We start from the raw sequence: 14,116 nt of genomic DNA on the forward strand, positions 1-14,116 counted from the left end.
ACCGGCTGAAGTTCTTTTAAATTGTGCTTGGTTCTGTTACAGCAACTGAAGGAGTCAGGTTAAAGCTTAAACAGTTACAGGTTTATTAAAAGACTTATAAAAGCATATGGTTACAATGGCTATTGCTCTATTTCTTAAATGCTAACAAATACAGATTTTAAAAATGGTTACAAAGAAAATAAAGATAGAAAATAGAAATAATGGTACCAAGTGACAGCTTAATCTTTAAAGAGCTCTAAGTCTATGTATATATATACTTAAACAAAGGACCACATCCAGGTACAATTTTTACCCCTTTCTGTGCCTCTCGACTCCAGCGTGTCAGGCCAGGGCCGGTCTCTCAATTCCTAGGAAAGACGAGGTGGGCGTCCCCTTGGAACCTCGGGAGATCAAACACCAAACCCGACCAGCAGATAGATGGTAGCTTGACACTCTCTAGCTACCCAGTTATTATATATCTATCTCCCTGCCTCTGTAATGTCCACTCCAAAGCACCTGAGGAAGTGGGTCCCCCCACCCAGAGCTTATGCCCCAATACTCGGTTAGTCTGCAAGGTGCCACAGGGCTGAGGCCAGTCTGTGGCTGTGACAGCGCTGGGGAAGTTCCTAAAGTCCCCTCCCCCCTTAGAGAAGCGACTTCCTCTCTTCTAGGCAGAGCGACTGAGCTGTTGCCAGGCTGGAGCCGGGGGCTCCCATCGGAACCCTGGCGCCCTGCAGCTCCGAGCCAGCGCTCCGTGCAGCCGGGCTGGCGGGGAAAGCCGAGCTGCCCTGCACACGTGGCGACCCGGCCCCCTCCGGCAGGCACCGAGCGTGCCGTGCCCAATAGCAACCGCCGTAACAATTGGGGACACCGCCCCGTGTCCTTGCAAGCTCTCCCGTGACTGGCTGGGGAGGCGGGCGGAGGGGCTCGCGGTCAGAGCCCGCAGCGGGTCGCTCGCGACGGGCAGCGGCGTTCTGAGGGCTGCCGGGGCGCTGGTATGTTGCAAGGGGCGCTCGTGGGGGAGGCCGGTCCGCCAGGCTGGCAGCGGGTGTGGGTGGGTGTGTGCGCGCGCTCTGGAGGGAGGGACAGGCACCGGGCTGCGCTGCTGCACGCGGGGATCGCGGCTAGCAGCGGCGCTTTCCGAGGGGATGCAGCGCGCTGCTGGCCGGCTCCATGTGTCCCCAGCTGGCCTTTCCTCTCCCCTGATTCCTTGCTTGAAACACACTCACGCGGCGCCCCTCTCTGTCTCCCCCTGTGCCTCGCTAGGCGCGGAGGATGGGCTGCCCGGCCGCCTGCTGGGTCGCGCTGCTGCTTTGCACAGGAGGGTCCCTCAGCAAACCCACGCTCAGGAAGGAGAGGGTCGTTCACCCGGACCCTCAGCTCAGCGACCAGCTGCACGAAGATAACCAAAGCTTCCAGTACGACCACGAGGCTTTTCTGGGCAAGGAGGAAGCCAAAACTTTCGATCAACTCACCCCAGAGGAAAGCCAAGAGAAACTAGGGTAAGACGGGCACTTAAGAGGGAAAGCGACCGGCTCCTCCAAAGAGATGCCTTAAAGCAGCCCTGCCTGACTAGTGTAGTGCACAGGGTTTTTTGTTAAACAATGAGGTGGCAGTGAAATGCTTGTATTGAACTAGAGTGAGGGCGTGGCACTAGTGCACTATTGCACTAGCAAGTACATGAACGTGCTTTGGTAATAGTAGGCTGGCTGCAACTCCATGCACTTGTAGCGGAGGGGGTGATGCCCTTGTTTTCTGTGGCTTACAATCATGTGGCAGCAGCCTAGAGGGCAAGGCAAGTGGCTTTCCCAGCCTTGGAGCCTCCCTTGCTGAAACGGTGCCCCTGCTCCAGTAAGAGCTGATAACGTGGCAGCAGTGGGGAGGTCCCATTGCATCACTGCCTAGTACAGAAAGGATGATTTCAGCACAAAACAGAGCCGGGAAGAAGCCTCCAAAACAGAACTTTCAGTCTCACTTTCTGTTTGTGTTTTGGACCCGGTGGGGCCCAGCGAAGGCCAGTTGGGTGGCATTTGTCAGGGAGGAGGAATAACGCAAGTGCCGCACTTGCAAATTTCTGCATAGCAAGGGATTTCTGGGGAGGGCCAAGGAAGGGTTTGCTGACTCCCAGCTGAGGGACATGTAGCTAACTTCAACTGGAGGAAGAGGCGCGTCAGGCTATGTCTAGACTACATCCCTCTGTCGGCAGAGGGATGTAAATAAAGCACTTTGAAAGCGCAAATGAAGCTGGGATTTAAATATCCCGTGCTTCATTTGCATAAACACGTAATGGCGCTCTTTCGAAAAAGCGCTATTTAAAAATTGAAACTACAGTCTAGACGCGGTTCTTTAAAAAATGGGGTGCTTTTTCGAAAGATCCTCTAAACCTCAAAAAATGAGGTTTACAGGATCTTTTGAAAAAGTGCCCCATTTTCGAAAGAACTGTTTCAATTTCAAAATAGTGCTTTTTTTGAAAGAGCACCATTACGTGATTATGCAAATTAAGTGCGGGATATTTAAATCCCAGCTTCATTTGCACTTTCAAAGTGCTTCATTTACATCCCTCTGCAGACAGGGATGTAGTCTAGACATAGCCTGAAGTGCCTCTTCCTTCTGTTTAAGTTAGCTATGTGAAGCTCTGCACCAGCCAGTAGACAGAGTATGCTATTCAAGCAGGCCTTTGCCTTTCATCTGAGTGCACTGCTTGCAGCGTTCTCTGTACCTGCGTTCCCTGTCTGGTCTATTCAAAATGCAGGTGGAAAAGCTACCCAGCTGGTCTATTGCTCTTACTAAGGGTACGTCTACACTGAAAGCTTCTTTCGGAATAAGCTTTTCCAGAAGATATCTTCCAGAAAAGCTTATTTTGAAATAGAACGTCCATACTGCAGGGAAGCCTCGAAATTAGTCTGAGGCAGGCTCCCCTAATGTGGACGCGCTATCTCAATTTAGAGCCCCAGGAGGCACTGGGGAGGAGTTATTTCAGCATAGCAGCAGGAGAGCATCCACACACACCCTCTTCCGATAGAGCTTATTCCTGGTGGATAATGGCTGTTATTCCAGAAAAACGGTGCAGTGTAGATGCACCCTTAGTCATCTCTACTCTGAATGGCTATGTCTAGACTGGCATGATTTTCCGCAAATGCTTTTAACGGAAAAGTTTTTCCGTTAAAGGCATTTGTGCAAAAGCGCGTCTAGATTGGCATGGACGCTTTTCCGCAAAGGCACTTTTTGCGGAAAAGCATCTGTGCCAATCTTGGCGTGGTTTTGCGCAAGAAAGCCCAGATCGCCATTTTTGCGATCGGGGCTTTTTTGCACAAAACAATACCTCATTGTCTACACTGGCCCTCTCGCGCAAAAGCATTTGTGCAAGAGGGCTTTTGCCCAAACGGGAGCAGCATAGTATTTCCGCAAGAACACTGACAATCTTATATGAGATCATCAGTGTTCTTGCGGAAATTCAAGCGGCCAGTGTAGACAGCTGGCAAGTTTTTCCACAAAAGCAGCTGCTTTTGCGGAAAAACTTGCCAGTCTAGACGCAGCCAATGTGTCTGCTAACTCACAGCATCACACATCTAAGCTTCCTGTTCTCACTTTTACTTTCCTTTACAATAGGGGTGGTCCATAATTTTTGAAGGGGGAGGCACTTCACAAATTCAAACATTTGTGAAATGGCCCTGGAAGGGGCGGGGCCTCGGGTGGAAGGGGTGGGGTTAGGACACTTCCCATGCTCTCCCACCCACAGAGCCTGACTGGCCTGGGGGTAGGGGAATGTATGAAGTCTTTGCCCCCGGTTCCTAGAGAGAACCGCCAGCTGTTTTGAACAGCTTACAGTTCCCTCTAGGCGCCACGTGCCTCTGACGGCGAGAAGAGACTTTATGCATTCCTCCCACCCCCACATCTCGATTGGCCTGTGGGCAGGGGAGCGGAAGAACGGTCACAGGATGGATCTACTGGCTTGGCAGGCTAGATCTAGCCCACAGAGGCTCTCTTGCCCACCCCTGCTTTACAACTTGCTTGTTCGTCCCTCCTCCCTTATTGACTATGGAAGTTTTGTTCACCTCTCCCACTTAACATAAGAACGGCCGTACTGGGTCAAACCAAAGGTCCATCTATCCCAGTAGCCTATCTGCCTAAACTGGCCAGCACCAGATGCCCCAGAGAGGGTGGACCGAAGACAATGATCAAGCGATTTGTCTCCTGCCATCCCTCTCCAGCCTCTGACAAACAGAGGCCAGGGACACCATTTCTATCCCCTGGCTAATAGCCTTTTATGGACCTAACCTCCATGAAATTATCTAGCTTCTCTTTAAACTCTGTTATAGTCCTAGCCTTCACAGCCTCCTCTGGCAAGGAGTTCCACAGGTTGACTACACCCTGTGTGAAGAAGAACTTTCTTTTATTAGTTTTAAACCTGCTACCCATTAACTTCATTTGGTGCCCTCTAGTTCTTCTATTATGGGAACTAATAAATATATTTTCTTTATTCACTCTTTCCATACCATTCATGATTTTATATACCTCTATCATATCCCCCCTCGGTCTCCTCTTTTCTAAACTGAAAAGTCCCAGTCGTTTTAACCTCTCTTTATATGGGACCCGTTCCAAACCCCTAATCATTTTAGTTACCCTTTTCTGAACCCTTTCCAAGGTGAAAATATCTTTTTTGAGGTGAGGAGACCACATCTGTACACAGTATTCAAGATGTGGGCGTACCATAGTTTTATACAGGGGCAGTAAGATATTCTGTCTTATTTTCTATCCCTTTCTTAATAATTCCTAGCATCCTATTGGCCTTTTTGACTGCCGCTGCACACTGTGTGGAAGTTTTCAGGGAATTATCCATGATCACTCCAAGATCTCTTTCCTGATTTGTCATAGCCAAATTAGCCCCCATCATACTGTACGTATAGTTGGGGATATTTTTCCCAATGTGCATTACTTTACACTTATCCACATTAAATTTCATTTGCCATTTTGTCGCCCAATCATTCAGTTTGGTGAGATCTTTTTGGAGTTCCTCACAGTCTGCTTCTGTCTTGACTATCCTAAACAGTTTGGTATCATCCACAAACTTTACCATCTCACTGCTTACCCCTTTCTCCAGATCATTTATGAATAAGTTGAACAGGATTGGTCCCAGGACTGACCCTTGGGGACACCACTAGTTACCCCTCTCCATTCTAAAAATGTACCATTTATTCCTACCCTTTGTTTCCTGTCTTTTAACCAGTTCTCAATCCATGAAAGGACCTTCCCTCTTATCCCATCGCAATGTAATTTACACAAGAGCCTTCGGTGAGAGACCTTGTCAAATGCTTTCTGAAAATCTAAGTATATTATATCTACTGGATCCCCCTTGTCTGCATGTTTGTTAACCTCTTCAAAGAACTGTAATAGATTAGTAAGACATGACTTCCCTTTACAGAAACCATGTTGACTTTTGTCCAACAAATTATGTTCTTCTACGTGCCTCACAATTTTATTCTTTACTATTGTTTTGACTAATTTGCCCGGTACTGAAGTTAGACTTACCGGTCTATAATTGCCAGGATCGCCTCTAGAGCCCTTTTTAAATATTGGTGTCACGTTAGCTACCTTCCAGTCATTAGGTATGGAAGCCGATTTAAAGATAGGTTACAAACCACAGATAATAGTCCAGCAATTTCCCATTTGAGTTTTTAGAACCCTTGGATGAATGCCATCCGGTCCTGGAGATTTGTTGACATTAAGTTTTTCTATTTGTTCCAAAACCTCCTCTAATGACACTTCAATCCGGGATAGTTCCTCAGATTCATCACCCACAAAGGATGGTGGAGATTTGGGAATCTCCCTAACGTCCTTAGCCGTGGAGACTGAAGCAAAGAAATCATTTAGTTTCTCCGCAATGGCTTTATCGTCCTTGATTACTCTTTTATATCTCGATGGTCTAGGGGACCCACAGGTTTTTTAACAGTCTTCCTGCTTCTGATGTACTTAAAAACATTTTGTTATTTCTTTTTGAATTTTTGGCTAGCTGTTCCTCAAAATCTTATTTTGCTTTTCTTATTACATTTTTACACTTGATTTGACAGTGTTTATGTTCCTTTCTATTTATCTCACTAGGATCACAATGTGCCTCTTCTTTCTTTCACGCTGCCCCTTATGCCTAGGACACTCTCCCCAATCTAGTCCATCACCCTCTCACCCTTCTGATCCTTCCATGAGACCCACCGTGTCTGTTGTGCCACCTGCAGGATGGGCAGGTTTAATGGCAGTTGAAGAAAGCTGTGTTTAGTAAAGAAAAACATGTTCATATTATTTGTAAGGCTCACATTGAGCACAGAGCTATCCTCTACAACCACAGGACTGCATTAACCATTAGCCTCAGCTTGCCTCCTCCTTTCCTTGCATTGTGTGTTATTCTTACTCATTGCATCTTATTTCAGATTTGAGTAGAAACTCTTTAGAATCATAGAATCCTAAGGCTGAAAGAGGCCTCAGGAGTCATAGAGTCCAGCGCCCTGTCCAAGGCAGGACCAATTCCAACTAAATCATCCCAGCCAGGGCTTTGTCAAGCTGAGACTTAAAAACATCTAGGGATGGAGATTCCACCACCTCCCTAGGGAACCCATTCTAGTGCTTCACCACCTTCCTAGTAAAATAGTTTTTCCTAATATCCAATTGTTTGCTGTAAGGTCTGTCTCTCTTCTTGTGTAACAGAAAGCATGATGGGTCAATAGTTCTGCTGAGTGCTACTGAAATACAAGTAATAATAATAATAGTAATAGGTGCTGTAACAAAAATATTTCAAACATAGTTGTTATAAATTAGGCAACTTGTCCGAATTATCCAAAGGCCTGGAATTAGAAAACTAAGCACACTCAGTATAAAAAAGAGCAAACTGTCTCCGTTTCACATGTAATATACTAACATCTTGGGCTTTCTTAGTTAAAATGGAATCATTTTTAGGCCTGGGTTGTACTTGAAGATTATACCAGCGTAATTATTGGAATTAAGTTACTCAATGACTGGAGGATAGCTAATGTGATGCCAATAAAGGGCTCTAGAGGTGATTCTGGCAATTACAGGCCAGTAAGTCTAACTTCAGTACCAAGCAAACTGGTTGAAACTATAATAAAAAACAAAATTGTCAAACCGTAGATGAACACAACTTATTGGGGGAAAAGTCAACATGGTTTCTGTTAAGGGAAATCATTCCTTACCATTATACTAGAATTCTTTGAAGGGTTCAACAAGCATGTAGACAAGGGAGATCCAGTGGTGATTGCAGACAGGGAGTTTAGAGTGGGAGTTCTCCAGGTAAGGGAAAAGTAACTACAGGACTCTTGAGGGAAGTGGCTGTCTGTAGTGTGTGTTTGGGGCTTTCTTGCTGCGTGCTTAGTTTGTGTTTGTGAATGTGGTGTGTGGGCTTTTTTTCCCCCTTTCTCCTCCCCCCTCCCGCCATGGAGTGTGTGCTGTGACCAGCAGCTGGAAACTGTTGGCTTCTAATCACATCTGGAGTATTGTGTCCTGTTCTGGGCCCCCAATTACAGGCAGGATGTGGACGTACTGGAGAGGGTCCAGAGGAGGGCAACCAAAATGATTAGGGGGCTGGAGCATATGACCTATGAGGATAGGCTGAGGGAGTTGGGTCTATTTAGTTTGCAGAAGAGAAGAGTGAGGGGGAATTTGATAGCAGCCTTCAACTTCCTGAAGGGAAGTTCCAAAGAGACTGGAGAAAGGCTGTTCACGGTAGTGATGGATGGCAGAACAAGGAACAATGGTCTCAAGTTGCAGTGGGAGAGATCCAGGTTGGATATTAGGAAAAACTATTTCACTAGGAGGGTGGTGAAGCACTGGAATGGGTTACCTAGGGAAGTAGTGGAGTCTCCATCCCTAGAGGTGTTTAAGTCTCGGCTTGACAGAGTCCTGGCTGGGTTGATTTAGTTGGGATTGGTCGTGCCTAGGACAGGGGGCTGGACTCTTAAAATAAGGAATAAGGAATCTTTCGTAAAAGGCTTTATTTTCAGAAAGATCCGCATCTAGACTGGCGCTTTTTTCCAGCAAAGCTCCGTGCCGAAAAAAGCGGCAGCCATTTTTATGCTAATAAAGTGGGGGAGATTTAAATCCCCGCTTCATTAGCAATTGCGATACGTCTAATTTGCATCCCTTTTCCGAAAAAGGGATGCAATCTAGATGTAGCCATGGTGTTCCTGTAGGGGTCCATATTGTGACCAATCTTGTTCAACATATTCATAAATAATCTGTGGAAAGGGGTAAATTGTAAGGTGGCAAAATTTGCAGGTGATACAAAAGAGTTCAAGATAATTAAGTCCAAAGCAGACTGTGAAGAGCTTCAAAAAGAACTCACAAAACTAGGTGACTGGGCAACAAAATGAACTTTAATATTGATAAATGCAAAGTAGTGCATATTAGAAAAAATAATCCCAACCATGTGTACAAAATAATGGGGACTAAATTAACTGTTACCATTCAAGAGAAAGATCTTGGAGTCATTGTGGCTGGTTTGAAAACATCTGAGTGAAAATGGCAAACTGGACCTAATGAGAGCTGCAAGGCTCCATGTCTACGGACCCTTTAGATCAGCAGTTCCCAACCGCTGGGCCGTGGACCTCTGGCTGCTGGGCAAGGGAGGCTTTGGGGGCCAGGGATGGGGTACATCGCTCTTGCTGCGGGTGTTGGGAGAGGCGTGTTCTATCCCGCTTCTAAGCCAGCCAGTGCCGGGGAGGGTTGGAGTCTCCTCCCAGCCACGGAAGAGCACTTCCCTTTGTGGCAGGAGTGCCAGGTGGAGCGAATCCGCATAACCTTTCTGCCACACTGAGAAGTGCTCTTCCATGTTCGGGAGCAGATGCCACGCGGCTTGGTTGTCCTGCAGTGCACAGAAGTGCTGTTCCATGGCTGCAGGAGACCCTGCCCTTGCCCTGCACTGGTTGCCTGAGAGGCAGGATAGGAGATGCTGGGTAGTGTACCCCCGCCCTGAAAGCTGCCGCAATGTGGGCAGCAGCGCAGGGCTACGGGAGGGAGGCGGGGCAGGCACTGGGGCCTCAGGGGTGGTCCTAGTGCTGGGGGGCTCTGGAGGCTGATCTAGTGGGGTGGGGCAGGGCTGGCATTGTGGGGCTCTGTGGATGGAGCTAATATTGGGGGCTGGCAGTGGGGAGGTTGGATGCAGAAGGGCTCTAAGGGGCAGGGGGCTGGCACTGAGGTGTTTGAAATGGGAGGCTGGCACTGGGGGGCTCTGAGGGCGGGAGGCTGGCACTAGGGGAGTTGGGTGCAGGGGACTCTTGGGTCAATGGCTGGTACTGAGGGGTGGTGGAGGCCTCTAGAGGTTAGGACTGGCACTGGGGGCTCTGGAGGACGGGCTTTTAGCGTACCAGTAGCATTTTATTTGTACATTTGCATATTCATCATTTGCATAATGATGCAAATAAAATGTTACCGACCCCCCTGCCAAAAGTTTGTGAATGGGTTTGTCGTTCTCCGGCATGAAAAAGGTTGGGAACCACTCCTTCAGATAAACAAAGTGGCACAGGCCCACTAGTGGCTTTCCCAAAGCGTGCTCCTGCCCACTTTGAGAAACATGCTCTGGGGCATGGGGCATCGGGCATTGGCCACTGTCAGAAGACAGGATACTGGGCTAGATGGACCTTTGTTCTGATCCGGTATTGCCGTTCTTATGCTCTTAAGTTATATATTGGTGTAATATTCTATATCAGGACAAAATGAGACTTACCTTTCAGTTATTTCAGTTCTCGCCCTATGTATCATGTAGAGGATATACAGGCAGACACATACATTGACCCCACAATAAATAGCATACTAAACAGGATATATTGAAAACTCATCAGCATTTTGAACACTCTCTAGGTGGAAAACACATTACAAGGCACACATCGTGCACATAAAATTTCTGACGAGAGTGGGCATTTTTAGGTCTTTTGCTGCTTTTCACACTTCATTAAACTAAGTTTTGCAATGGGTTTTAAAATACTTTCCTTCCTCCTTTTGCATAGGTGTTTAACAATCTGAAGAGGAACTTTACTGTTTTAATATGAAAAAGCTGCTTATTATTATTATTATTAAAGCAGATAATAAAGTACTTTATGCTTTTTCACGTTAGTATCCCTTGCAGCACTGGTCACAAATGGTATCATTTTTCAGCAAGCTGTTGGCTTTGAGGAGGAGCATGGATTTAATTAAAAACATTTATTTTTAAAGCCATTGTTTGGGAGATACTTTTCATGCAGCATGAGAATATTCAGCAACTAACTCTGTCAACTGAGTACAGCTTCTTTAACAAGTAAGTCTCATGCAAGTGAGATGGATGTAAACTTAAGTCTATTGGGATTTATAATGGAAATACTGAGGCCTGGTCTGCACTTAAAAATTAGGTTGATACAGCTATGGTACTCAGAGGTGTGAAAAATTCACCCCCCTGAGCACCAAAATTAAGCCAACCCACAGTAGACAACATAAGGTTGATAGAAGAATTGTACCATCAACCTAGCTAGTGCCTTGGGGAGGCAGATTAATTACAGTGATAGAAAGACTGCTGTCACTGTACCACACATCTTTACTATGATACTACAACAGCATTTGAGCCACACTGCAGTGCAGACATGCCTAAGAAAGCCCTCTTCTGCTGTTGCTGTCACACAACCCAGTTGATGCTTATATTCTAAACTTAGGATCTTCTACAAGGGAAGAGAAATTTGCCTGAGGAGAAAGAAAAACTGACAAAAAAGCTGCAGAGTCATGTAGGCCAGAGGTTCTCAAACCATGTGTTGGGATCCCAAAATTGATCCCAATCCCATTTTAATGGGGTCACCCAGGCTGGTGTTAGACTTGTTGGGGCCCAGGGCTGAAGCCTGAATCCCATCCCCACCTAGGGCAGCTGGGCTTTGACCAAAGCGCCCTCCCCCCCAGGATGGGGTGACAGGGCTGCGGCTTCAGCCTGGGGTGGTAGGGCCCCACCTCCTGGGGCAATCAGGCTCCTGGGGTCATGCAGTATTTTTTGTTGTCAGAAGGCAGTTGTGATGGAATGAGTTTGAAAGCCTGTGATCTAGGTCTTCTAAGCCAGCCCAGTGATAAAGCTGCTGTGAGGAAGTGAGGACCGACAGAACCAGACAAGTTCCCAGAAATTAACTACTTCAAGACAGACCCATCACTGAAAATCTACAGTCTGTTCTGGAAAACAATCCCTCACTGTAACAGGCCTCAGGAGACAGGCCAGTCCTCGCCTATAGACAGCCCCCCCAACCTGAAGCACATACTTTTCAGCAGCCACATGCCACACCTCAGATACACCCACCTATGAGCCTATCCCTGCAACAAACCCCAATGCCAACTGAGTCCACATATCTATACATCAGCCACCACTTCAGGGGCTCATTCACCTGCACATCCTCTAATGTGATCTATGCCATCAAGGGCCAGCAGTGCCCTTCTGCCATGTACGTTGGCCAAACTGGACAGTTCCTATCCCAAAGGATAAAAGGACACAAATCAGACGTCAGAAATAGTAACACACATAAACCTGTTGGAGAACATTTTAACCTGCTTCATCACTCAACCAGGAATTTAAAAATAGCTGTTCTTCTACAAAGGAATTTCACCAGCCAGTTACAGAGAGAGTGTGTGGAATTGGTATTCATTTGCAAATCTGACACATTTACTCTGGGCTTGAACAAAGACATTAACTGGATGTCACATTATAAAGCCAGTCTCTTCTGCCTTTAACAACTATATTTTTACATCAAAAGGTAAGAAAGGGATACTTCTAGCTCACTTAATTAGCCTCATTAGCACCACCAGTCCTATCATTTACAGATACTTTTTTGCCGTTATATATCTTGGTTTCTTTTATTTCCACTCCAGCTCATCTGCTGAAGTATTTTTTGCTTTTGAAAGCTCATGATTCTATATATTTTTGTTAGTCTCTAAGGGTATGTCTACACTACCACCCTAGTTCGAACTAGGGTGGTAATGTAGGCAACCGGAGTTGCAAATGAAGCCCGGGATTTGAATTTCCCGGGCTTCATTTGCATCTTGCCGGGCGCCGCCATTTTTAAATGTTTCACGAGGAGTAACGGTAGTTCGGAATAGGAAGCCTAGTCCAAACTACCTAGTCCATGCCGAATGTAGCCGCGCAGCACGGAGTCCGCACTAGCGGACATTTAAAAATGGCGGCACCCGGCAAGATGCAAATGAAGCCCGGGAAATTCAAATCCCGGGCTTCATTTGCAACTCCGGTTGCCTACATTACCACCCTAGTTCGAACTAGTGTGGTAGTGTAGACATACCCTAAGATGCTGCTCATTTTAAAAGTTACAGACTAACACGGCTGTCCCTCTGAGATGTTGTAGTTGTGAGCCATCTGGTCTAGCCTTGTTTCATCTCCAAGTGCCCCCACATGCTGGCACCATGTGTAGTGCAAGCTTTTGCACCTGCGGGTTCTGTGCATCCTCTGCTTGTCCCTGCAGATTTGCCCCCTTGTTGTGCATACAGCTGAACTTATTTCATGGCTAGAGAGCTGTGAACAGGATTTCCCCCCTAGTACTTATATTAAACACAGTCCCATGGCAAGGTTCCCTGTAAGCTGTGCACCGGTGCGGGTGCACAGCCCTTTTCTGAGCCACACAGAGGTTCAGAGCTCCCTGTGCAGGCAGGGAGTTCAGCTGATCAGCTGGGGAAACGAGGGGGGGCACTCACCCTCTCGGAGGCGCCTGCTATAAATGGAGAAGCTGGCTGAACCCTCTACTCCAGGGCTCCCTACCTGCCCCCACACCCAGCACTCTGGAAAGCCAGATGCAGGGCCATGTGTGTGTTTGTGAACGCTGAGCGCCTGCCTGGAGGAAGGGGAGACAGGCTTCTCATGCTGCCCTTGCCCCCGCCCTCAGTAGCTCCCATTGGCTGGTTTCCACCAATAGCAGCTGCCTGTTTGCAGGACAAGTGGCATGTGAAGTGTCCCTCTCCCCCTCATCCCCCAGGCTCTCAGCATTCAGTTCAGAACAGTAAACGTGGGTCCTGCAGCTCGCCTGAGCAAGTACAGGGGCTGGAGGGCAGGGACCTGGCTAAGGAACTTGCTGGGCTGCTGGCTGGGAGCCATGTATGGTCTCCCAGCCAGAGCCTATGTCTGGTATCCCAGCCCCTCCCTTCCTTCCTCCCTCCCTCCCACAACCTTTTGCCCCCCTTCTGCCCTCCTACACCATGTAACCCAAACGTGCACCCCTGCTCCAGCCCCCATACACCTTCCCAGACACTGCATCCCCTTCTATACCCCTTCTCCAATCACAGCCCCCTCTCAGACCTTGCATCCCGCTATGCTATCCCTGGTCACATCCCAAATCCCTGCACCCCCTGGCCTGCCCCAGCTTTCCCCCCCTCCAGCAGGCCCTTTTTGCTAGAGAGAAAGAAGTTTTCAATTCTGTAAGCTCTTTGGGACAGATCGACGAGTATTGAATATAGTTTTAGTTCTATAGCCTTGTAGCTGTGAAAACATCTCTGAAATTTTGCTATGTTAGGGTGTGTCTAGAATACATGGCTCCGTTGATGGAGCCATGTAAGTTAGTTTATTGGGCATAGTCAAAGAAGCAGGGATTTAAATAATCCCCGCTTCATTAAAATAAACCATCAGCTGATTCGACACAGCGTGGGAGTCTAGACGCGGATCTGTCGGCTGGGGAAGCCTTTGCCGACCGATCCCTTATGCCTTGTGAAACTAGACTGCTGTGCGGTGTCAGATCAGCTGATCGTTGGCACAACACGGCGGCCATGTTTATTTTAATGAAGCAGGGATTATTTAAATCGCCGCTTCTTTGACTATGCCCAATAAACTAATAGTCTAGACACACTCTTAGAGAATTAGCCACTTTTAAATGGGGGCACTTTGACTTCTGCATTGCAAAGTAGTCAGAACACACTTACCACATCATCCTTAAAAAGAGAAAAACTTTGTTTCTTACCCACCCCCATTTTTGTAGGAAGCAGACACAAGTCATATAAACCATAGAAGAGATGCAGTTGGGCTAGAAAAATAAAAGAATGCCCTTGAGGGAAAAATAAACAGTGCTGACTACAAGCAGCACAGCTCTTGGCTCTGACCAGTATTAAAAATAACAAGAGAGTAAACTATTTCCTAGGC

The 14,116-nt window shown here is 47.2% G+C and overlaps 1 protein-coding gene across 1 annotated transcript in view; it reads left to right on the forward strand.

Annotated features, from left to right (window-relative positions):
- Positions 1 to 755: 755 nt before the first annotated feature.
- RCN1 (reticulocalbin 1) overlaps positions 756 to 14,116 on the forward strand; it is a 31,917-nt gene continuing 18,556 nt past the window's right edge. Inside the window, exons 1-2 of the mRNA XM_006128905.3 lie at positions 756 to 974; positions 1,246 to 1,481. Coding sequence (XP_006128967.2) covers positions 1,255 to 1,481 — 227 coding nt within the window. The 5' untranslated portion in view covers positions 756 to 974; positions 1,246 to 1,254. The remainder of the gene's footprint in view (positions 975 to 1,245; positions 1,482 to 14,116) is intronic.

This window comes from Pelodiscus sinensis, chromosome 4, assembly GCF_049634645.1.
Source record: "Pelodiscus sinensis isolate JC-2024 chromosome 4, ASM4963464v1, whole genome shotgun sequence".
NCBI lineage: Eukaryota > Metazoa > Chordata > Testudines > Trionychidae > Pelodiscus > Pelodiscus sinensis.